This window comes from Meles meles, chromosome 6, assembly GCF_922984935.1.
Source record: "Meles meles chromosome 6, mMelMel3.1 paternal haplotype, whole genome shotgun sequence".
NCBI classification, from domain to species: domain Eukaryota; kingdom Metazoa; phylum Chordata; class Mammalia; order Carnivora; family Mustelidae; genus Meles; species Meles meles.
In genome coordinates, this window is record NC_060071.1 from 124,386,438 (window position 1) to 124,412,789 (window position 26,352).

A 26,352-nucleotide genomic window follows, 5' to 3' on the forward strand; every position below is an offset into this window, starting at 1 on the left:
CATTTCGTTTCAATTCTGGTGGTTTGCCGGAGTCTTTCTGACCCACCCAATCCAGACAGAATAATCAAACCTTATTCCCAGGACTGGGGATTGTCCAAAGCTTCACCAAGGTCTTGATAACTTGTTGGAGAGTTTCTTTTTCTCCTTGTTTCGGGTTCCAAACCTCGTTTTGGTCCCATCATGCCCGTAAACAGCCTTTATATTTAATTTTCCCCAAAGCACTTCCTGAAGGTATTTGTGTGTGTAGCTCACTCTCCTGTAGATTTGGGAAAGTGAGAGAGGGATTTATATCAGAGATCTAAGCAAAGTTAAAGTTGGACGCCGAGTGGACCCACCTTTCAACGTCGCCGGCTTTGCTGCCGCTGAGCCTGAGCTCCCTCGCATGCGTGGACCCTCCTGTCTCCCCTTTACTTCCTGGTCTTCCTGCTTTTTCAGGGCTTTCGCTCTCTTTTCTCTGTTTCTTCCCTCTCAGGGTATAACATCAATTGCTCCCCATGTTTATTTTTTAAATTTTATTTTAAATGTAGAACAGTTAAGCTTTCTCCAGCTGCAGCAGCCAAATGAAGGTGGGTGCCTGTATTTACATGTGGTTTCATTAGAAATGATCCTTTGAGAGGTCCTTCTGCCTAAATTCTTGGGCAGTCGCGGTCTTCCTCCCTCATTTCTGTCCGGAGGTGAGCACAGAGGGGGGGAGAGAGGAAGGCCACACAGAGAGGAGAGGTCAAAATTATGAGTTGGGCCAAGTCCAGATTTGAATTCTAGCTCCACTTCCCTGCTGTGTGGCCTAGGGCAAGTTACTTAACTTTGCTGAGCCTGGTTCCCTATCTCAAATGTGGGGATAGTATTACTTTCTTGCAAGTTGTAGAAAGGCTAAAATTGGATAGCACACAAGTTGCAGGAAGGATAAAATGGAATAAGGCTTCTAAAGCACCTGTCTGAACGCAAAACTCAGCAACTGGTAGTTTCCCTCACTTTCAACCGACACATGCTTTCCTTGAGGGCTACATATGTAAACATTAAATATTTATAAATTGCATCATTCAAATAATGAAACTTAAAAAGGCATCTTCCTCCGGCTTTTTTGATGAAACAAATAATCATCCCCACTTGTCTGTGTTGCAAATCTGTACTTTTATGTGTGGCTTATGACATTTAGGTACATTTCTCAGCACAGGAGTCTTGACTGAAGCCCAACTCTCTACGCAGCTTCACAGATGTTGTAAATATTAGGTATCGATAGCACGCCTAGAGCTGTCCCCAGGGTTTTCCTTGCAGGTGGGCCTGGCACAGCCGAGCAGGTAATGAGCACATAAACACTAGTTAAGGCCTGTGTTTTGGTCTGATGGCACTCACACAGCACAGTGAAAATGGATATTTTACCAGCAGAAGTATTTACCAGCAGAAGATGGATATTTTGCCATCTGTCTCGCTCTAAAGCAGAGCAGAGCCTCTGATGGGTAAGTGATAGTCGTCAATTAGGTCTGTTAAACATGACCTAGGAGAGCCTGTGTGCATCCCGCGAGGCCGGATTTTAAATCCTGGGGTGCCAGGGTTTATCCTAGAAACAGCCTCCAGTGGACCATCTCATGTTCTTAGGGCCAGGAGAGAATACACTTCAACAAAAGACATTTTTATTTCCCTATTGTCTAGTCAGTTGTCTAGGGGTCTGCCAGATCTAGCCCGGCGCCTACTTTTGTAACATCCAAGAGCTCAGAATGGTGTTTGCATATTTAAAGCATTGCTAAAGGAAAAAGAAAAATAGGCAAAGGGAAAAAAAGAGAGGAAAATGTTGCTGATCCCTGGTCTAGAAAGTTTGAAATATCTCAGATTCGTGAAGGTGGAAGGTAATGATGACTGGCTTTTTCAGTTAGTCTGATTTGTGGCAGACGCTCTCTGCCTGTTTGAACAAAGCTCTGTGGGTATTATTTAGGATAATTTGAATTGCATTTCAATATTGAACTGTGACCTGTTATCTCCATGTGGGGTTATCCCAACTTTGTTCAGGGAATACTCTCTCTATTTGTTGTTCCAAAAGTAGCTCATATATTTGTCCCCTCCCTCTGAAGCCCCTGCCCTGTCACTTCCTCACCACCGCTCCCTTGCTTGAAGGTTCTTCTACCCTCTTCCGGGGCCCGAGAGGGGCTGGCAGAGGCCAGCCCAGGAAGGGCTGCGGATGTATTTTGCACGTTATTCTGCACACGCGGGGTCTAGGCAAGGATTTTCAGCTGGGGAGCCTGTGATCAAAAGCCAGTTAAATGTATGTGGTGCAGGAGTATGAGCCCTGGGAAGCGGGTATCTGTGGGGGCTGCGGTACATGCATAGAGCCTCCGGCAAGAAGTGGGGCCCAGACTGGGCTCTACAGGACAGGTACGATTGTGGGAGGGCATGAGCAAAGGTCCAGGGATATAAGGGGATGTCTCATGGAGTTGACCTGCCTTGGGCTGGAGCTTTTCTAGTAGCGTGAGATGAGTTTGGATCCTCAGTGTGGTTGGTCAGTTTATGTGCGTTTAAGGTGTATGGAATTCCAAACCCTGCAGCCAGTGAGGAGTCATTGTCACTTATTTTAAAAGGAGTGTGTGTGTGTGCGTGCACGTGTGCGCACAGACACGCACACACACGCTGCACGTTGGGGGCAGGCAGGTAGTCAAATGGCAGTCACAAAATTGTCTACTATTTGTTACCCCCTAGTTCGGTGCTGGGCCCTAGACTGAGTGCATTACACTGACCTTCTCAATGAATCCTCAAAACTCTGTGGACAAAGGCATTATTATTCCCCGTTTGCAAATAAGGACATTTGCATTTACGGAGGTTAAAATAACTTGTCCATGGTTCTGAAGTTAATAATGGGCAGAGCCTTGCTGGCTTGATTTAAGAACCCAGGCTCTCACCTCCTGCCATCCTGAAACAAGCTCAGCATAAAACATTTTAACAAAACAGAAAAGGGAAGAATGAAAAGCAACTGAAATCCTGCCTTCCAGGAATGACATTTTGGGTGACAATCTTTCTAGACATCTTTCTATATACACAGTGATATGTATGTATTTTGCATAACCCATGCCCAGATTGCCTAAATCCTGTGCCTGCAAATTTTACATAAATGGCACCATACTATATAGCCTAGTATTTTTTTTCCCACCTAAAAGTAATTTTCTAGTTTTAGTAAGTGCATGTTCAGTATTTCATGTTATGACTGCACCCACGTTCATATAACCAGTACCCTATAGATCATTTCTTTTTTTTTTTTTAAAGATTTATTTACTTATTAGAGAGAGAGAGAGCATGTGTGAGAGTGGTGGGGGAGGGTTGTGTGTATGGGCGAGGGGCAGAGGGAGATGTAGAGAGAGTCTCAAACAGATTCCCTGTTCAGTGCGGAGCCCAACTTGGGGCTCCATCTCATGAACCTGAGATCGTGACCCGAGCTGAAACCAAGTCAGACACTCAGACACCTGAGCCATTCAGGTGCCCGATCATTTCAGTTTCTTGTGCAAGGAAAGAATTTGAGAACTTAAAAAAAATTTTTTTTTTTTTAAATTTTTAACTGAATCTTGTGCTTTCTCGCTCTCTTTGCAGCATGCCCTTGACGCTGACAACGCAGGAGTAAGTCCAATAGGAAACTCTTCCAACAACAGCAGTCACTGGGACCTTGGAAGTGCCTTTTTCTTTGCTGGGACTGTCATCACCACCATAGGTATCCCTCTGTTTGCTAACATTTTTTTGTCTGGGGGCCAGCTGAGAAATGGCACTTGATCAATGTTTGGTTCTAGAACCCTGGCAACTTGAGGGTTACAGGAGGCTCATGACACACTGTCGGAGAAATGCAGGGATTGTAGTGGCTTTCTATAAAAGTCAAAGCAGACTAAGAATTACATTTTTTAAAATGAGAGCTAGAGAGCCTTTAGTTTGACTGGACTTGATGAAATGGTCAGAGTGAAAAATCAAAATATGGACTGGTCAGTGGAGCTCCAATTCCTTTAAAAAATGTGTCCTTTTTACTAAGGTTGCCTATGAAAGAACTCCACCGTTCTACAAAGTTTAATGAAACACAGCCGTCTCTGCCCCTCTGCCCGTCCTCACCTCCCCTGTGGCAATGCTCTCATCTCTTTTGGTTGATTATTTTGATATTTATTTTCTTGTCTTTAACTACCATGCTTGTATTGCCATTTCCTGAATTTTCAGCATTAGAGGTTGTTTCTTGACCTCCAGCTGTGGGAGGGAGAAATTACCGTGGTCCCCTCGTCGATGCTTGTGCTTCTTGAGGTTTCATTTGCCCTGGGTCACCTGTGTTTCAGAAATGAATGATTTTCCTTCTGATGCTGCATCAGAAGGTCTGTAGTGACCTCACACCATGTCACAATGCCCATGTCATTCAGCTCACTTCATCTCATCACATGGGCATTTTATCATCCCACAGCGTCACAAGAAGAGGAAGGGCGAATACAATACTATATGATATCTTGAGAGACCACATTCACAAAACTTTTATGAAAGTATACTGTTAAGATTATTCTATTTTATTATTAGCTATTGTTGTTAGTCTCTTCCTGTGCCTAAGATATAAATTAAATTTTATCATAAGGATGTATGTATAGGAAAAACATAGTATATATGTCCGTGGTTTCAGGCTCCACTGGGGGTCTTGGGACATATCCCCTGCAGATAAGGGGGATGACTCTTTCTCCTTCCCTGCCCCACTGTAGAAGGTTTCTCTTCCTGTCCTCCTATCGTCCCAATATAGTTTAATTAAATCAGCTGTGAACATTTGCATGATTTTGACTAGGTAAATGCTCTTTATAACTCATCCTGTGGTGATCTATACTTACCTCTTTCTTGCATGGATTTTTGTCTTACTATATCTGTGTGTGTTTTTTTTCTGATTCTTGTGGAGTTTTATAATTTTGTGTGAGGGTTAATTTTATAATCATACATAACATGGTTTCTCTTCTTTAAGCAGTATTTGTTAGTTCCCTATCCTAGGTGATGACATCTTTTCTCTGCACACAATTTTAGTTGTGTGTATCCTTTTAATGTTTACTTTTGAGTTTTTAAATATGTTTATGGTTCTCTTCAATAATTTGCTCAATTCAAATGGTGACTCTTGGCTCTCAGTTATTATGTATAATGCGGTCAGTGAACTTATTTAGCATCTTCTTTTGCTCTTGGGCTGCTGATTATTACTCACTGACTGTATCATTCTATAACGTCATGGTATATGATTTACATTCTGTTCCGTTACCCTGATACTCACACTTATTTTCAAGTCACAGTTACGCATATATGTTTTGTCAGTGTTCCTCTCTAGTCCTTCGTGGCTTTCCCCATCATCACTTGCTCAGCTGAAACTCATTTTCAAATAGTTGCATTAAGAATGACTCATGGAAGCAATATTCCCCGATATATTTTGCTTTGCTCAAAATGGCAGCCTTACCCTCCTGGGGCAGTATGGTTGGAAATGAAACTCTTGACTCACGTTTTCTTTTTTGTAGATCTTTTGGGTGATAATCCACTCTTTTCTGATATCTGTACTACTGTGGAGACACCTGATGCCAGCCCAATTTTTCCCCCTTTTATAAATGATTTGACTCTTGGCTACTCAAAAGGTTATTTATCTTCCATCTAATGATACTATTAGGTTTGTCCCTTTTATTTTGGCAAAGTGTTCTTTTTAAATTCTCTATTTTTTAAAAATTTGAATTCAATTAAGTAACATATAGTGTATTATTAGTTTCAGAGGTAAAGGTCAGTGATTCATCAGGCTTATATAATACCCAGTGTTCACTATATCCGATGCCCTCCTTAACGTCCATCACCCAGTTATCCCATCCCCCCATCTTCCTCCCCTTCAGGAAAGTGGTCTTGATTGTCATCCTTAAACATGTTGCCATGTGGTTTTGGTTCTGTTTGGGGATTCTGATTATACGTATATTGTCACTTCTTTGCTTGTCTTCTGTGTCTGTCCTACTCCTCTTTAACTCATGAAATGGGGTTTCTGTTTTGTTTGCTTTATCTTCTCTAATCCTTTCCTGTTTTTGCACAGTGCCTATTTTGCCACACGTTCCTTCCAATTTTATTTTCATTTTTGTGATCATTAGGGGACATTTTCCCCTTCCTGTTTCTTTCCTGAATTCCATTAGCTCACATTCCATTTTCCCTTGTTATCTTTCTGATTCTTTCCTGATTTCTTGCTTTTCTGCTTTGTGGTTGTTCTTGTGGGTGATTACTTCATAGTTGGTCACACTTTTTGTCTGGTTGGGTCTGTATTTTTCTGCTGAGTGTCCTACATCCACTGGTAAGATTTTTGCTCCTTCCACATTAAAAAAAGAAAAGCAATAAAAGTCTTATATTTATGCTGGGCAGATTTTCCTTTTAAATACTCGATGCCCGGTAAACTGGATATTCCTGATCCAGCTATCTACTACGTGATTCTGGGCTGGGGGAGGAGAGCCAGGAGAGGTGTGGTAACCTTCCAGGTAGCACATCCCTAACTCTTCTCTTTTCTGCTGCCAAAGAGAGAGAGGGTTTCCTGCAAATGTGACCCATCTATGTTATTCTCTGTTTAGTCCTGCCTTTTTAATTTCTTTTGAACCAGATCAAGTTCAAGGGGGCTTCTGCTGCTTTCTCTCTTCACCCCGTTTTCTACACTTGGTGCAAACAAGGATCACTCTTCTGAAGTTCAGAATGAGACCCTCTCCTTCATAAGTGGATTTTTGCTGGCACTTTCAGGGGTTTTACACCAATGGGCTCTCTCTTCCTTCTCTGTGCTTCTTCTCTTTATTTTTTTCCCATGTGGCATCCGTCCAACTTTTTTGGTAATCCTTACACATATAAGGGAAGCCATAGATAAAATTCCTCTCCCAGTTCTGCTGAAAATGAGAGTTTTCTGTCCCTCTACAAAAGTGTCATCACACTGCAATAAAAATCCCAATTAAGAGACACGTAGCATTGAGAGGTGGGAGGATCTTGTCATTAACACCCTTTATGCTCTCTGGGAAGCCCTCCCTCATCTGTTGCTCTCTACAACAGGTTCTTCCTGCTCCCTTACCCTTCACGACCACTTATGTGGGTGCTGGATAGGGTGCCATCCTTTTGGGATGTACATCTTCGATAATCAACTTCCTAACTGGTGCAAGTTTCAGAGGCTAAGGATTGTTTTTGAGGTACAGGCCTCTTTTTACTGTTTTTAGACCTAGCCTTTAGGATCTGTGTTCTTTCTACATTGGTGCATTCAAGAAAGTTATATGCAATAAGAAAATTTGGGTTGAAAAAGAAACAGCATTTCTTTTTAGAAAGTCTTTTAATTTAATTATATGACATGCCATGTTCACACTTGCAAATATATAAATATATTAAGATTGATTATTATAAATTTTGGAGGTTGACATTACACTAGTAGGTTTGGGGCCCAGGAGACTTTTGATACTCCAGACCAGACTGGATCATTTTAGTCCACAATATTATAGCTCCCAATGAAGGAAGCAGGGTGGCCTGGCACCATTTGGTATAAGGGTAAAAAGTGCTATAAAACTCAGTGACACCCAAGAGCATCACTGTACTGGATCAGAAAAGACCAGTGTCGGATTAAATTGTGTTCATCAGCCTGGTTTTACTAAGATGGGGATATGTGCCATGCATTTTAAGGGGATTTATAGTAAAATAATTAAAACTGAGGAAGTCTGGGCCACTTCAAAAGGTACATTTTGGGAAATGCCCTCCAGTACCCAGTGTTGGATCCATGAGACATTAGTGCGTATTAAAGAAGACAGGAAAATCCTAATTTTCTTGCTTTATAAAATGGTTAAATCAGGGGTCTGTAGGATGCACTGAAAAACACTATAGCTATGTTGGAATACTCACTGATGGTATTTATTGTGTCAACTTGTTAGGGTCCCAGGGGCTTGGTTTATTAAACAACAATGTTTATTGACCACATGACCTTATGTTATGGGGAATGCTGTTTCCATCCGCCTAAAGAGAAACATTTGATATGTACATTTGCTGCCCTTTGTAGTGTATGTACACTGGAATCTTTGAGCAAATCACTCGTAGTCCTTGGCTTTCTGCTGCCTGGTGTCCATTTACTTATACACTCTTGTCTCCTGATCACCAGTTCCTAATGGCCTTCTTCCACAAGGTTGGCCTCCAGGCCCAAGGGGATGAATTACCATTTCTAGACCAAGAAATTTAGTGTTTTGCCTGTGTCTGCCGACAGTCTTCGTTCAGAGGTGGACGTGAGATCTAGATTAGGCCAATAAGAAATTCAGTTCCTGGACTTTTGCTTAAACTTTTGAAGAAGTGTCTTCCTCTCTTTTTTCCTGGAGGTAAATCTGGAAAGAGATAGGCCCAGGAGTGGCAGTCATGTTCTTGGCTAGAATTCAGATAACATTAAAGAAACAGTAGAAGAACAGCGGTGTGATAAATGGGTCCAGCTAACATGTTTTGAACTTTAGTTGAAGCTACCCGCAAGGTGTTAAGAAATAAATGTTGAATCCCTTATTCCCTGGGGGCAGTGCATTTCTGTTTTTGTTGAAGTCAGACTGCATTGGGTTTTCTATTATCTAAGATATACTTAAGGAGCAGAGATCACAGAGGGTCCATAAGTGTCCTCTGGCCTCACTGTGTCTGACCCTACCCCCCTGCCTTCTTTGGGCCACTCACTCTTAATGTCTTAGATAGAACACCTATTGGATGAGCCTCTGGGTAAAGGCATTTTTGTCCTGGCTGCCTGGGAGGCTCTGTTGCCTCTGTTGTGGGAGGCAGGTAAGAAAACCAATGTTTTCTTACATTATGTCATATCTGTGCATGGGATGAAGACCTTTCCCCCAAATCTGAAGGGAAGGTGGGTGCTGAAAGGGAAACTACTACAAAACAAGCATACAAACAAAAAACAGATGAGGATAAAACCAAGCCCCAAATACAAGTCCACTTTCGTATCATGGCTCAGTTTTCTGCTAGAGACCAGGACCTTGTTCTACACTATGGGTAAAAGTGCTATTTTGTCTCTCACTCTCTCTTTCTCTTCATTGAAAAACAAAGCACTGTAAGTTGAAAACCATTTAGCTGGCTTAATTTTAACTCTAGAGTGGAGGATCTTTGCAAAATCATACAGTTAGAGAATTCTAAATAAAACCTGAGCACAATCATAGTAAGAACAATTATTTGGTGGTAAATTCACTCATTGCATATGGTCGTAAGGCTTACAGGAAAGTTCAGAGCCCGTGAATTCTTCTAGGTCTTGAGAAATTTTCCACTATTCAGGGGTTGTACAGTGGAGTCGCTGGAGCTGAGAAGCTGTACTTTCATTATTTGTGACATATCGACATCAACCTGCTTACTTGAGTTCATATAATTTGTGCCACAATCCTCTAAACATTTTCCCATATTAGTAAGTTTCTTTGAAAAACACAATTTTTATTGGGTTCCATCAGATATACTACCCACACCATAATCACATCTATTTTGTGATAATGTAACATCGCAGTGACAATCTTTGTGTGTCAAGTGTGGTCTTCGTCTCTGGTTGTTTCCTTGGGAGGCTCCCCAAGGAACTGCGGTGTCAAAGGGCATGGACTTTTTAAAGGCTTGCCAAATTGCTTTCCAGAAAGACTCTCATGAGCCACATGAGGTTATGCACTTGCCAGACATAAGAAAAATGTGTTCATTATTTAGAATGTGTATAGAGAGGTCTTAGGAATAACAGTCTTTTCTGAAAAGCAGCAATACGACTCAGTATCAGAGGTCTCTTTTATCTGAAGGTATCAAAGTATTTCTTTTCAAACAATGTTTTCTTACGTTCACATATACAAGAAGGCTTACAAATGTGTAGCAAAAGGGAATATATTCAGGCACTTCTCCAAACTAGGAGCTTCGCCAGAGGAAGATGAAACTCTGTCCAGTCTTTGCTGAGGGTGCCCTGTCCCCTGTCCCCTCTTTCAGTAACTAATTCTGTTGTGGGAAAGTCCCACCTGCTCTTGAATGTTGACTCTGCTGGTGGTTTCCCACCAGCTAGGGTTTCTAAGCTGGAGGAATGACGTTCACTCCTTTGTTCAGGTGCTTTCCCACAAGCCATTATTCGTCAGTGTAGCAAATGATGCTTTCTTATCAACAGCTATGGGATGCTAGTAGATTTCAGTCTTTGAGACATTTTTAGGTTGAATCACCTGACTCTACTGAAATCAGAAAGAGCACCTGCTCGGTCCCAGATAGTAGCTAGTAACTGTCACTTGCCCGGACTTAATTAAGAGTTGTACCTGCCAAAGTACCTGAGCAGCTATTTCTACTTACCCAACACCTGAACTGGGGGCTCACCTGTGGCTTTGGAAGGAGCCATCATTGGGACTAACATTTACTGAGTGCTCACAGGTGCCAGGCACTGGAATCCACATAATTATCTCACTTAGTCTCGCATTCAGCATATCCAGTAGGTACTGTTATTAGCTCAGATGACTGATGAGAAGACAGAGGCTCCAAGATGTCAAGTAACTTGGCCATTATCTCATGGTTAGTAAGCAGGCTAGCCCAGCTACATTCAGTAGGATGAGGTATAAAATGTGTAGGGCCCAGTGTAAAATGAAAATGTGGTCCCTTGTTAAAAAATGATTAAGAAGATCAAAATGGCAACAGCAGATCAATAAACCAAGCTTGGGGCCCTTCTTAGTGTCGATGCACAGATTTCACCTCCAGAGAGCCAGGTTAGCACCCCTAGACATTCTGGTTCTAGAATGAACATTCTTCACCAAATAACAGAGCTGAACGGCACATGGTTTGGCAGACGTCTGACTTTGGCATGTAAATAGCAAATGGAAGTGTTACACATGAGCGACTCAGGAAGCCTTCTTTAAACACCAGTTTCCTCTTCAAAAAGGGCCAGGAATTGTTCTTTGGCTAGAGGTAAACACAGCCAAGCCCTGCCTTGATCCTCCTCATTTGTAACAGACAGTCCTTGCTGGATTGGTCCTCTCCTACCAAAAGTCACTGTTTGGACTTCCTTTGCTTTCCTTAAAGCCAGTTCTAATGTTCTGGGCTAGTTCTCTCTGGCCAACTGCCTCTCTTGCTGCCATGTCATCCCATCTCATTTCCCAGATGTTGCTGCCCCTAGCTGTGCCGAGAGATTCCCACACCCCAAATACAGTGGTGGCCTATCCAACTCACCGAGCCAGCCGCATTGGCAGTACAGACATTCTGTCCCTTGTCCTGGCACTGTGGGAGATGGTGGAGTTTCTGGAGGGAAGACAGGAACCAACCATCTGTTTTCTCCTGGGGCTTAGTTTTCCCGGAAACATATTGCTCAGAAGTGATTCCTTCCTACAGAAAACCCCGGGCAAGATGATCATGGCTAATACTTACTGAGTGCTTACTTTGTGTTGAGATTTACATGTACTTAATCTCCACAGGCAACTTATACTTCACATGTAACCCATTTCATCTTTTTTTTTTTTTAAGATTTATTTGTTTTTTTTAGGGGGAGGGGTAGAGAGAGAGAAAGAGAGAGAATCCCAAGCAGACTTGGCTCTGCTGAGCACAGAGCCTGCCATCGGGTTTGATCTTATGACCCTGAGATCATGACCTGAACTGAAACCAAGAGTCGGTGGCTAACTGACTGAGCCACCCGGGCGCCCCTCTTTCCATCTTTAATAGCTGTGCTATCAGTAGCCCCATGTCAGAGGAGGAAAGTGAGGCAGAAAGGTTAGGGAAATCCTCAAGATCCGAGAGTCAGGAAGTGGGAGTGTCAGAACAGGAAGCTCTCCAGTCTCCAGTCTCCAGTCTATATAACTGTCACCCCTCCTTCAAGGTTCTCCCAAAGATCCTAGGTGGAGGAGCAGAGCAGTCTCACAGGCTCAGTAAAGTAGAGCCAAATATCCAGGAATGTGGCCTTCCCATTGTCTCAGAGCAAAGCCTCAAATTGTTAAAAGTCTGGAACAACAGGGTTGAGGGTTCCCCTGGGACAGCTTTCCCACATAGTGCCTCAGAGACAAGGGACACACACACACACACACACACACACACACGTACACACACACAATGCACAAACACAGTGTTACTTAAGAATGGCAATTACCTTATGCCCAGTATGAAGTGATGGCCCTGAATATATTTAAAGACTTATTTGAGTATTAGTGGATTTTACTTACTGGTGTCCTTACCCAAGATCTTTGTTATAACTATAACATAGTGTTCTAGTCTGTGAAACACTGAGTAATAAGGAGCCAATTGTAGTAGTAATACTATGAGTAATACTACTACTTTGCTTTCATATGGTACTTTACAGCTCACCGATTTTCCCACATGATCTTCAAACCTCTCTGACACCGGGGTTTGTGGAGGTTAAGAGACACTGGGAACAACAGGGTGCAGTGAGGTAGAATTGGATCCAGACCTTCTGTCTTCTCTCTCCTTTGTCATGCTCCTTGGATGCTACCAGCAAGTTCCCTGAACACAGTCCTCACCCAGGCAGGGGGCCAGGTCCTCACCAAAAGCTGGAAGAAGTGTGCGCACTTCTTGTCGGGGCTAACAAGATGCCTATTCAGCAGGCTCGAAGCTTCAGTTTGTTTGCCTGTGCTGTGTCTACGCATGTTTCCTTCTGAGATATTGAGAAGAAAGAAAACCTACCTTCCCTGACAGCGATCAGGCGGCTCGGAGACAGTCAAGCAAGAGTCATGGATGTTTCCGCAGGTCCCCATCGACCTGTGTGAAGGGAAGCTGTGTAGGCACATTTATTCCCTGGGCAACACTTAGAAAAATGGTTTTGTCCAAGTTCCTGAAAGCACCTGAAAAAAGTTCCAAGAGTCTCTTTTGCACAATTAAATGAAAATGGTGCTGAGTAAAAGGAACACAAGAGGAAGAAGGCTTGCCTGAACACTCGTCTGAGAAATGGAAACTGTAATTTAGATAATTTCATGATAAAAGGTTTGAATGATTCTGACAAGAAAATTGAAAAGGAAAATAGCCAGGTGAGTCACCACCCAAAAGCAGACGGCAGCAGCGAGTTCTCGAGGCTTGTAGGAGATGCAGGACAGGCAGCATCAACTTGGCCTTGGCCAATGTGCTGCAAGCCTAACATGCTTACAACCACGAACCCAGTAACTCACCCATCGCATGGATTTGGAAACAGGCCCCCCTGCTGAGTTACCCTAATAGGGAAGAACAGTTGAGTGACTCTCCAGATGGTAGTTAGCATAATACTGCAATATTCATAGGCAATATTCATTGGCATGAAACTGAATATCGAGAAATTTAGATTCTCATCTCTCTATAACTTGTGCCAATACCATAGCCTTTTCCCCTCAGTACTACGTCCCTTAGCCCCATTCACACAGAGGAAGCCCAGTGCTCGCTATACAGAATTTACTTACATAATTGCAGAATTCTTAAGAATGCAGATGTTGGTGTTTTCAAGCAGTATTAGAAATACATATTATAGACATGGCTATAAAAAGATTCTTTTATAGGGGCGCCTGAGTGGCTCAGTGGGTTAAAGCCTCTGCCTTCGGCTCAGGTCATGATTTCAGGGTCCTGGGATTGAGCCCCGCATCGGGCTCTCTCTCTGCTCAGCAGGGAGCCTGCTTCCTCCTCCTCTCTCTCTCTCTGCCTGCCTCTCTGCCTACTTGTGATCTCTGTCAAGTAAATAAATTAAAAAAATTCTTTTATATTCAAACATCCATTCCACCAATACACATGTCTTTAGCGCCTGATAGCCCTTGATGAAAGAAGCGGGTGAGAGGAGAGGCAGGACCCAGACACGATGCAGAGTTCCCAGTCAAGGAAAAAAGAGCCAAGTAGAGCTAAACATCACCGTCAGTGTGGGAAAAGGCACGGTCTTCCTTCACTGCTCTGCTGTTTTCAGGCATCTCAGGATGGGGCTGTATGATCCTTGGGTCCTTTCCGCATTTGTGCTAGATCACATACCCTGCCTGATGCAGAGCACCCATCAGCCTAGAGAGCCCAATGTGGAAGACAGCCAGTCTGTCAAGTGGAGGGGAGGCTCGTGGGAAGAGACTAAAGGATAAGCTCTTTTCCAATCTAGAAAGGGCAACGGGGAGCCCTCCTTGGACCTTCACATCTCTCTGAACACATGTGCCCAAGATATTTGGTGTTTCTGAAGTGGAAGATACTGGTTTTCATCAGCAGTGCAATGCTAGGTGACTGTGAATTTCCTAAAATGTAATCTAATTGAACACATTAAGATCCAGGAAGGCTGGATCTCCTTAAAACTCTTTCCAGGAAGAGAAGGAAGAGAAGTAATGAAACAATGTTCTGAATGTTAGATTTTTTAAAAAATTGTTTAATCTCTATTTGACAGAGAGAGACACAGCGAGAGAGGGAACACAAGCAGGGGAAGTGGAAGAGGGAAAAGCAGGCTTCCCGCTGAGCAGGGAGTCTGACGTCAGGCTTGATCCCAGGACCCTGGGATCATGACCTGAGCTGAAGGCAGACATTTAACCAACTGAGCCACCCAGGCGCCCCCTGAATGTTAGATTTTTGATGATGCTCCTCTCCCTAAAGCTTGTGCGGCGGGATTGCATAGAAACCCTTTAAGAAATCTGTGGATTCTTTGATTCAGCTCTTTCATTTCTTGGCCGCTTCACCTCTCTCTCTTTTTACTGTTTCTCACCAGGGTATGGGAATATTGCTCCAAGCACTGAAGGAGGCAAAATCTTTTGTATTTTATATGCCATCTTTGGAATTCCGCTCTTTGGTTTCTTATTGGCTGGAATTGGAGACCAACTTGGAACCATCTTTGGGAAGAGCATTGCAAGAGTGGAGAAGGTCTTTCGAGTGAGTACTGCATCTCTCTAAACCCTCACCTCTGCAATCTAACTGGCTTTTTAGCCCGACGGGATCTAGCACGAATGATTAGGGTGTTATATCATTGTCACTTTTCAAAAAAATATTTTTTTATTTTTTTATTAACATATAATGTATTATTAGCCCCAGGGGTGCAGGTCTGTGAATCACCAGGTTTACACACTTCATAGCACTCGCCGTATCACATACCCTCCCCAATGTCCATAACCTCACCACCCTCTCCCTACCCCCCTACCCCCAGCAACCCTTAGTTTGTTTTGTGAGATTAAGAGTTTCCTGTGGTTTGTCTCCCTCCTGATCCCATCTTGTTTCATTTATTCTTTTCATTGTCACTTTTAATGGAAGACTTTTATGTCGTAATTGTATTTTCTGTTTTGGCCAATGGTAGTCACAGTACTGTGCCTAAACTCCCTTCTCTTTAGCAGTTTCCTTCTTTACAGTGGTATTTTTGGAATCACAACAAAGAGGGTTAAGTATAGGTGTGCCCAAATGAGGTTTTCTGAAGATAGGAGGGTACTCAGTTCCATCTTAAAGAGGGAAGATAGGTTGCTAAGTGTATTGGAAATAAAGTAAAGAAGTAAATCCATTTGTTTTGTTATTGGAAACTCTTCACTCCTTTTTATTTCTAGGTCTGGTATCTTTAGGCTGATCCTGGCTTCTAAGACCTCTTCCAGAAGCCTGCCTTTTCCAGATACTTCGTCATGTTTTGTATCTGTCTCTTCATGGCCCCACTCTCTCTGTCCTCTCACTTCTGAGTGCTTTCTCAGCAGTAGCATGTACTAACTTATACTAAGGTGTTGATGACTGCCATTATCTTAGTGGGTTTTTTCTTCCTGGGAATACTTACCTTTAAACAAGGGACAAAAACTCAACTCAAGGAATTTATTTACTAAAGATGGCATTCCTGGCCTCAGTGACGTGTTTGTGGAGCAGATGCCATTGGCTTGGGCTTCTCAATGCCCTTTAACTAACACTTATCCATATAATCTCACAGGAAACTTGTTTGGCTCAGGTGTAACATCATTTCTGCTCTCTTTTTCATTACTGACCTAGTTCTTGAGTCTTTCAAACCTTCTTTAGGGAGTTGTTTCTGATGATGACTTAATATTTAAAAATGACTATTTGAGACCTTTTCTGAATCCAGCAATGATGGGTAAAGATAGATCAGTGGTGAGCTCTAACGCCGCACTTGTTTTTCTCTCTGAGACAAGAACACGACTTCTCTTCAGAAAAAGATAGGGTGCTCCCCAGGTGAGCAGTTTCAGGTTTGAGAGAGTGGAGGAATGGGGCAGGAGAACCAGTTTAGAGCTATCTTTTATGAGCTCAGTGATCCTGGGTGAGCGACCTCAGTTTACTCATTGGTGAGAAAGAGGAGGATAGAATTCGAATCTACTTTAGAAGGTTTTGGCGATGATTAAGTGGAATGATGTATGGAAGAGAGCTTGCGAGGGGCCAGACACACAGAGTTCAGATCTGCTGTGTATCTGTGTCCCGAAAGAAGCCCTTATTAACAGCCTAGACACCCATTTGATTTCCTCTGAGGAGCTCAGCGGTGCGTGGATATTCCTGGAATGTCCCACAACCTTTGCTCCCAGGTGCTGGCTGGCCAGCAGGCTCGTTAGAGCATAGGCTTGGGCTCAGTGGTCACCATGGAAACCGTCAAGGCTCAGCTTTTCTGCTTCTCAGATGTTCAGGTCTCCCTCAACCAGACATGGCAAGTCTCCATCTCCAAACCCATCTCCAGGAGCTGTTTTGAGCTTCTCAGAGGTGCCCTGTTAGCCAGGGTCTCACAGCCCTCCAAGTTAGACAGGAGTCTGGTGGATAGAACACTCAGAAAAGGATTCAAATGGAGAAATGACTGACCCGGCATTTTTATTTTTATGTAGCTTCTTTAGATCTAAGTTTCCTTATTTGTAGAAAGAAAGGATTGCACTAAAAGCTTTTGAAATTCCCCATTTAGAAAAAAAAAATTAGTTACTGTATTCTAAATGAAGGAAGAGATTGCCATCATTGTGACCACATATGCTACTGAATTTGGGGACTAGTTTCCCCTAATGAATTTCGAACTACAAGTGGAGAGTATAAGTCTCCTTCCCTTAAAACTGCCTCTCAGATGGGTGGTTCGAAGGACTCTGGGACAGAGCCTTAAAAACCCTGCATTTTGTTTTTATGCTGATGGCACTCAGTTCCTTGCAGAGCCATCAAAGACTGGGAGTCTTTTAGGAAGGAAACCGCAGTGTATTATGGAATTGGCAGCCTGCGATGTATGCATTTGCAGAACATCGGAGGAGGGTGCTGTTGGAAGGGGTGACTGAGTTCCAGGAGGAGGAGAAGCGTGCTTCCTGAATACACAAACAACCCATCTGCACTTCGCTGGCTGCCTGTAGTTTTGGTGGAAAATCTCAAAGCGCTTTGCCATTCATTTAAATGACATCTCAAAGGCCAGCTACTCTTAGATGATTACTTGAAAACTGAAAATTTAAAAATTTTATAAACTTCGTTGAAGTTGGAGGTTGTGGATTTTTAGTTCCTGTGGGGAAGATACATTTCCCCCTTCCATCCAATTAAGGATTAAGTTTTTTTCTTCATCTGCTGTGTTTTCTCTCAGCTATAGGGAAGAGATGATTTTTAGTGGAGTAAAGATAAAATATAAAATAAGCCTTCTGGGTGCCTGTGTTCTGAGGTGACATGATTTGGGTCCTTCTTCCTTATCCCAGGTCTGAGCCTCATTTTAAAGAGTTGCTGGAGGTTAATGTATTATTTAGGAATGCTTTTGGCTGCAGAGTAATACAATACCCACCTACTGGGGCTTATATCAGATGAATAAATAAAACCTTTTTCCCCTTCTTTTTTTTTTTCCTTCTGAAATCAGAAATAATTGAAAAATGGGGGACTCAGATGAAGTTTAAGAAGTCAGCTTTATTGCTGATAAACTGATCGGAGGATATAGCTTTTTTTTTTTTTTAAGATTTTATTCATTTAAGAGAGAAGGAGAACATAAGCGAAGGTACAGAGAGAGAGGGAGAAGCAGACTCCCTGCTGAGCAGGAAGCCTGACATGGGGCTCCATCCCAGGACCTGGAGATCATGACCTGAGCTCAAGGCAGACCCTAAACTGACTGAGCCACCAGGTGTCTTATAGCTTTGGTTTTGATGCCAAAAAGACTTATTAACCACTTCACCCTGAGTCAGAAGGACTTCCCTGCTGTATTAATTTTCTATGGATGTGTAACAGATTATCACAAGTGCAGACGCTTTAAACAACACCTATTTATCGTATCACAGTGCTGTAGGTCAGAAGTCCAGGCGGGCTTGGGTGGGTGCTAGGCTCAGCACAGCATGGGGCTGAAATGAAGGTGTTGGCTGGGTTGGGCTCTGGATCTGGGGAAGAATCTGCTTCCAATCTCATTCAGATTTTGGCAAAAATCAGTTGCCAGTGGTTGTGGGACTGAGATTCCTGTGTCCTTGCTGGCTGTCAGGCAGAAGCCACCCATTCTCAGCTTCTAGGAGATGTCTGAATTCCTTGGCACATTGCCCCTCCATCTTTAAAGTGAACATGGGATTCTTCTGGTGTTTTGTATCTCTCTGACTTCCCTTTGTCTCTCTGCCACCAACCTGAGAAAGTGCCCTGCTTTTAAGGGCTCCTGTGATTTGATCAGGCTCACATGGATAATTTTCCTATCTTAAGGTCAACCGTGCCATATGATATATCATAGTTATGGGAGTGGTAGCTCATCACAGCAGAGGTCCTGGGGATTAGGGTGGGATATTTTTATGGACCATTTTAGAAATTCCATCTCTTCTAGTCATCCGCAGCCCAGGCCCCGTCAATGAGAGGGTCAGCCCCATTAACCTTGCTAAATCATAGAGAGAAAATCAAAGTGTACCTCTATGTAGCAGATGGTTTCAGATGGGAGAAGAAGGGGCTGAGGTGAAGGAGCTCAGTCCCTTCCACCAAGGCCACCTGTAAGTCACTTGTCTGACTGAGCCACCAGAATGTTCCTCTGGCTAAAGTCCTTTCACATGGAACATGAGTTCAGGAAGATAAACGTTGCCCCAACACTGATTAACCATGGGTTAAAGTTCAACACTTACTTATCTTGCATAGTGGAGGAAGGTTGTTTCTGGGTTGGTTCATCAGTTCCCCCATGAGAAGTTGAGGATCATGGTACAATTTCTGATGTGCAGACTTTCCCCCCCTACACCACCAAGCAATTCTTTGATGCCAGCTGGTTGTCCTACAGTTCAACTGAATTCTGACTCTATTTACCTGGAGGTAACGTCAGATCCCGTAGGTTAAGGGCTCAGTCCCAAGATGTCCCTTCACTTCAGATGCCAGGCACGAGTCCAGGTTGTTCCCTGTGCTTCTGACCACATGGCTGTCCATCACAGATTCCCACAGTCCCTTCCTTGGGTCCAATAAATCTGCTACAATGGCTCACAGAACTCAGGAAACCAGTGTACTCACTAGATTACAAGTTTGTTCCAAAGGATTGTAAAGGATAAAGTCAACAGCCAGATGAGAACATACGTGGAGAGGTTCTGAATAAAGGAGCCTCTGTCCCTGTAGAAGTTGAGGCCTGACACAGTAGCACATAGATGCTTTCTGGTTCACCAGCCTGGAAGCTCCTAGAATCGCCTCCTTTTGGGTTTTTATGGAGGCTTCACTACCGAGGCATGATTGCTTCCATCATTGGCCATTAATGATTGATTCAACCTTCAGCTCCTTCCCACTCCTCAGAATCGGGGGGTGGGATTGAAAGTTTCAAATGTCTATTTCTGGTTGGTTCCACTGGCAACCAGCCCCCATCCCTAGGTGATCCAAAAGTCATGTCATTGATGTAACAAAAAACACCTTTGTCACTGTCATCACAGGAAATTCCAAGGGTTTTAGGACCTTTGTGCCAGTCATGGGAGGAAGACCAAATGTTTGTTTCCTGTTATAAGTCACAACTCCACATGAGTTTACCCATGTTTTGTTCTCTCTTTCTGCTCTGCTGTCCTTGGCATATTATCTTTTCAACATGGTTTGCAAGATGGCTGCCTCAGGACTAAATATCATGCTTTCACTCAGTCACATTTAAGACAAGACAAATGTCTCCTTTTATGGGAGAAAAACTGTCCCTAGAAGTTACCCTGCAGACTTCCCTCTGTCTCACTGACCAGGGCTGGGTCATATGACCATTCCCACCTACAAGGGAAGTTAAGAAAGTGCGTATCTGAGAGAGGAGCATGGGATCCGTTGAATGAGACCCATGGTTCTCAAAGTCTGGTTCCCTGGACCATCAGCATCAGTATTCTCCGGGAACTTGTTAGAAATGAAAATTCTTACCAAAATTGGGGTCCAGCAATCTGTTGTCTACCAAGATTTCTGGGTGATTTTGATGCCTGCTAAAATTTCAGAACCCTTGGCACAGAGGAATCATCTTCATCTCCTGGGGCTGACTACCTTGCTATGAGGAACAAAATGAGAATTCTGGTAGCAAAGAAGAAGTTGGGGTAAACAAATGACAGCATCTGGGTCAGGTGCCAGTCAACTACTAGCTGCGCAGACCACTCATAGGGAAGCTATCTTCCCTCCTTCTCATAACTCAGGTGGTCTTTGGAATCCTTGAATCTGTCAGGGAAGACTACCTTATGCTGGGGTATCCAACAATCCTATCTTTCTCTCACCCTTGCCAGAGCTGCTGTAACCCTGGGAACACACCAGGCTGAGGAAGAGAGCTGGGCATTGCACCCTGGCCCTTAGGAGCTTCTGTCTTTTGGCCCATTGGCTCCAACTAGTCACTTGGCCCCCACCCAACCTCAAAGGGGGCCTGGAATGCATAGTTTGAGCTCCAGGAAGTGATTTCCAGGATGAGAAAATGCATGAGTACGAGTGATGTCCAGGATTATCTGTGTGCCCCACTCTAGGGTGATAAGCATCCTTAAAATTTAGGTGCAGTTAGCCTTTGGGTCACTCTTTGGGGAACACTACTCTGTGAGGCTCATTTCACATCTGAGAAATGGAGCCCATGATTAGTTAAATGACGTGCCCAGATCCACATAGTGAGTCGGGGGTATACCCTGGACTTGAACCAGTAATCCTGCCTTAACCTCTTCCAGGTGGGCCAAAAATATTTACTGTCAAATATATATATATATATACACATATATATATACACACACACACACACATATATATATATATATATATATATATATTTCCTAGCATGGATTATATATTTTATATATATACATATATATAATCCATGCTAGGAAACCAACGTAGAGTGTAAGATTTTTGAACATGTTGTGCTAATTTATGGAGATGATTTATAAGTATTTATAGAACATAAAGTAAAAATAATTCTTCTTCCTGGGTTTCCAGAGGGAAATCTGGGCAGTTAGCAAGGAAGATAATTATTTGGGATTTTAAATAAGGCTGGCCTTGGGTTCTGAAGCAGATTTTGTGGGCTGGTTCTTTTGCTGGGCCAGGCCGACTCTCACCTGATAATATGGTATAGGAAACCTGGTCAGATTTGGGACTGGATCCCATTTCTTGCTCTGAACTGGACTTTGGCCTCTGGTGGGAAGAAGCTGCCTCTCTATCTGGCTGAACAGCAAGCTTTTTTGATATTACCTTTAAAACCAAGAGACACCATTTTCCTTCTTTGGCTTCTTCCCCCCAAGGATATAGCAGAAGTTATTTATTTGCCTTTGGAGCCAAAGGAGCTTTGGTGGAGCTGACGAATAATAATGCACTACCCTAGGTTTATCAGTGCCATGATTGTTTGGGGACTTTAGAGACTGTGAGATGCTTAAGATGGGGTGATGACAGTCTCAATCTGTAATGATGTTCAATTAGTGGGCTAATCAATCACTTTGGATTGCAGGCAGGGGCTGGTGGTGGAAGCCAAGGACTGCTGGGGGCCCTTGCCATGTGCCTGGCATGAGTCAGGGAAGGACTCTGAAGGGCACACATGGCAGGAGCCTTCTGTTACTTGCAAGTGCTCTTTGAGCTGGCCCCCAGGGGCCATGGGCTTAACTCAAAAGAACTATCATTTCAAGAAGAGAAAAGCTCTTGTTTTGGAAACTGGGTATTCTTTTTCAATTCTGTGGTTTCAACTACAATTTCTGGTTCTATCAGTAGTGGAGACATTCATCCAGTATGAGTTATGCACACCCGCCTAAAGAGGAGGGGGGAGGGCGAGGTGGTGGGCTGAGAGTGCCCAAGTGTGAGTGTGTGTGTGTGTGTGTGTACACATACGTGTATGTGTCTGTTTGCCTCTGTATCACACCTACACTGGTGTATACTGTATTGAAAATTCCTGAGACATAACTCAGTGGAATTCATGTTACTTGGATGGTGCAGGTTTATTCTGATCAGAGAGAAGATCCTGGATTTAATGTGAACAATTGCTTTCTTACTTTCCCTCAGGGACTGGAAGTGGGTGGGAGGTAATCATTTTAAAAACAATTTCAAAGAAGGTAAATATTTTTAAAGCTTTATCAAGCAGGCCTCTTCTAAATTAGTTTAAGGATATTGTCTGGCTTTAATGATAAGCATGGATGAACTTGAGACATAATCCATAAATGACATTCACAAACAAGACTACACAATATCTGTTTTTATTTTTTTTAAGACTTTATTTCTTTATTTGAGAGAGAGAGAGAGAGAGAACGAGCGAGCGAGAGAGAGAGCAAGCATGAGCGGGGGGAAAGGCAAATGGAGAGGGATAGGCAGACTCCCCGCCGAGCAGAGAGCCCAATGTGGGACTTGACTGGAAGGCAGCTGCTTAACTGACTGAGCCACCCGGGCACCCCACTGAACAATATCTGTTAATGACAGACTGTGATACAGTCTATCCATGAATGACCCCCTCTTTTCTCTCTTCCTGTAAGTCAAGGTTGCTCAGCCTTGGCACGATTGACACTTGGGACTGGACTATTGTCATGAGCCCTGCCCTGTGCATTGTATGATGTTTGGTGGCATCTCTGGCTTCCACTCCTAGATGCTGGGGCCATGAGTGCCCCCAGTTATGACAGTCAAAAACATCTCCACACATTAGTAAATGTCCCCTTGGGGCAAAATTGACCCAGTTAAGCCATAGCTCTGCTGAAATGTGAGGGGTCAGTTGCCTCATAGGTCCCAAGATGCATGCCCTGCTCCCCTGGCTAAATTTTCCACTTGATTCCAGGGTCCCTACCAATGGTCTTAACTGCTTCTTCAGCATTGGTGCCATTCCTGCCCAGAGCTCTCCTCTCTCACATGCATCCTTAAAGAGCGATTTAGAAATGTTATTCTCTGGGAATAAGATCATTTCTCCCCCATGGGGGAAAATGACCCTGATGATATACATACAGCGATTGTTCTGGCTGGCATATTTTAGCAGGCAAACCAGCTCAGCACTGATGTTAACTGACCCCATAAGGACCAATCAAATGTGCAATTCTTCCTCTCTCTTGGTTCATCTTTGGGATCTAGCTGGTGTCTGTTTGGTGTTTCCTGTTACCATCTGAGATGGCTGTAGGCTTTAATGGCTTTTAAAATGCATTTCACTCTTTTCTATAAACATTAAAACTCTCAAACTCTGCCTAAAATATAACTATGTAAAATACTGCCCACATAGTATTTAACATTTAAACATTTTCAGGGCAGCTTTAACAAAGTATTTCTCTCTCTGGTAAGCTTTGATCGCAGGTAACTTCTGGGAATCTTATTGTTACTTAGGGATGGCCAATCACTTGTGAACTCCTATGTGTAGGACCTTTGTAGAGAGTCTTGGATTTGTCATTTGTCCAGTAGGATTTAGTCAAGGTCAGACTGAGTATTATGGCACGTCAGTCGCGAAGTCTAGAGATGAGTTACTAATTTGCATCAAGAGTTTACAGTATGCTGGACCCTGGGTTGTGAGCTTTACCCAAAGTCATCTGCACCACAGCCTTCCCAGAGAGACCATTATCATCTTCTTAATCTTATAAGATTGGAATGCTTAACTGCTCTGTGACCTGCCCAAGGTCACCCAGCCCATAAGTGATAGAGCAAGGATTCCAAAGCAGGTGGCCATGCCCAGTGTGCATGCATAGACTTAGTCTTTCCACTCTCCTTCCTTCCTTCTTTCTCTTGTAAGGTGGGGTTGGCATCTGATGGTTCAGAAGAGTCTCCATGAAAGATTTTGTAAGACCTGGGGACAGATCAAGATGGCTAGTTGAGGAAAAGTTAATATTGGCCTTGTCTTTCTCTGCTTTCCCAGGGTTTTGGTTTTCCAACCTCATATGATCTGTCAATACTTTGAGTTGGACAATAGCCTCTGATTCTTCTCTGTGCACCTGTGCTATCTCCCTACTATTGGTTCGTTATTAGCAAACATCTCTTTCTTGCTATTCCCTTGTCTTGGAGATTCATCTAGGATTTAAATGCCCCTTTGCTCATGTCTAGTTTGTGACTAATGCAGAGGTGAGCTCATAAAAGAGGGGCTTACGCTGTCCCAATGGCTGCCTCGTCTTGGGCCACCTGCGAGAGAGAAGTTGCCAGGCAGATGATATTCTGCACTCTCTGTTCTTCACCTCACTGCCCCTCTCATACAACTCACTCAGTGTTGACAATAAGAGGAACACCAAAGCTCGAAGCCAAGCCTCTTGGTGATCTGAGGCAGTTGGTCTTGCCCTCAAAAGCATTCTCTTTTTCCTGGTTTTATTGGGTTGTCTCAACACTCTGCTTCAATGGTTTTAAGAATGTGGAGTTGGAAGGAACCAACACCAAGACCTTAATTCTCAGTGGGAATTTAACTCAGTCTTAAACTCAAGAAATGTTGTAGGAGAAGCTTTTCCTCAACGGTCATCCAGTGGAGGAAAGTCTGGGGAAGATTTTTATAGATATTCATTATCGGTTAGGACTTGCCCATTGAACACATGATCACTTTCTAGAATCTCAGGGGTATTATTAAGACATTTTATATCTGTGCATGTCGGGGCCACCGCAAGTCCAGTGATGCTTGAGATCTGCCACATGGTAACCTGTTCCTAAACCTTCCAGGCTCTGAGTGCCCAGATGGCTCAGTTGGTTAAGTGTCTGCCTTCAGCTCAGGTCATGATCTTAGGGTCCTGGGATCGAGTCCCACATTGGGCTCCCTGCTCAGTGGGGAGACAGCTTTTCCCTCTCCCCTACTCCCTGCTTGTGATCTCTCTGTCTCTCTCAGATAAATAAATACAATCTTTAAAAAATAAAACTTCCAGGTACTTTTGAGTTAATGAATTTAATGCAAGAATTTTATTAGGACTCACATTTTTTTATGAGTCTCATAAAACCAGCTTAACAGGTGGATGATGATTTCCCATGTTCACCCTTCATCACCAGTTTTCACAGGCTAGTTTGGTCACGCTGGAAGGCACTGATATAATAGAGTAATAATCCTTTGCCTTTTTATAGAACTTTTTCTCTTTTTTGGTTACATATGTCAATGTTAAAAAAAGTGTTTTTTTTTTCTTTTCACGTTTAGCCTCATACTACCTCTGGGGGTCAAGCAAGTAACAACCCACTCCAGTGTAGCTTACAACAAATTAAAATTGAGAAACACCCTTGTTGAACTGAGTCTGCCCATCACAGTGCTAGGTATATGATCAGCATATTTATACCAGGACAGCAACGAACGTGAGCTCTAAGCAACTGTATGTCAGTAGTCATTGATAAATTTCCTATTGCTTGAGGAAAGGGAGATTGTTTAGAAGACATCCAGGTTCTGAGAGCTCTGTGTAAGGCAGGGCTGTCTGAGTTCAGTCTAGCCTAGGACATGTGTGTTCCTGTTAGAGGAAACACACTTTGTCTTTCTGGCGTAAATGCTTTGCTTTTTATTTTCTGCAAAGAGCTTCATTTGTGCATCGCAGCCTTTTTGACTTAATGGTTTTGCATCGTGTCTTGGGAGTTCACTGCTGAGATCTTGCTAGCACAGAACTGTGGTTCTTACCCTGTGGGCAGTGGGTTCCTAGGGGCCTGAGGTGCTATTTTAAAGGATCAGAGAATTACTTTTTGTGCTTCAAACATGGCTGGTAGACAGAATAAATAGTATGTCTCTGCATATACACTACCCTTTTTTGAACGTATGTGGAGAAATCATCATTAAGAATTCAATCAGTGGGCACAAAACATTCTATTGTGTGGGTATTGAGAAAATTCTTTTTAATGTTTGAAAGGGATTCTTATACTCAAAAAAGTTGAGTACGAAGGGACTGAGCAAAACTGGCTTTTCAAATCAGTACTTTTTCCTTGTCATTCTGGGGTTTTGTTGTTGTTGTTTTGTTTTTTTTTCCCACAGAATTAACATTTTTGTCCTGGCCATAGTCTCTGTTTCAAAGAGGTTCTCTTCTCATTTAAGGTAACCCCAGGAGTTAGGATAATTTAGAACCTCGCTTCAATGTTTTTCCTTATGCATATTTTTTTTCCCTGTGGGAAATTTACCATTTTCACCATTTAAAAATGTATGGTTCAGCGGCATTAATGACTTTCACATTGTTGTGCAAACATCACCACCACTCACCTCCAGAACTTTTTCATCCTCCTAGACCGAAACACTGT

General features: G+C 43.1%; 1 protein-coding gene across 6 annotated transcripts in view; it reads left to right on the forward strand.

Annotated features, from left to right (window-relative positions):
• The window catches only part of KCNK10 (potassium two pore domain channel subfamily K member 10), a 132,539-nt gene that overhangs the window by 79,959 nt on the left and 26,228 nt on the right, over positions 1–26,352 (forward strand). For all 6 annotated transcript variants that reach the window (XM_046010074.1, XM_046010077.1, XM_046010073.1 and 3 more), the window contains exons 3-4: positions 3,571–3,688; positions 14,609–14,769. In XM_046010074.1, the coding sequence (XP_045866030.1) occupies positions 3,571–3,688; positions 14,609–14,769 (279 nt within the window). The remainder of the gene's footprint in view (positions 1–3,570; positions 3,689–14,608; positions 14,770–26,352) is intronic.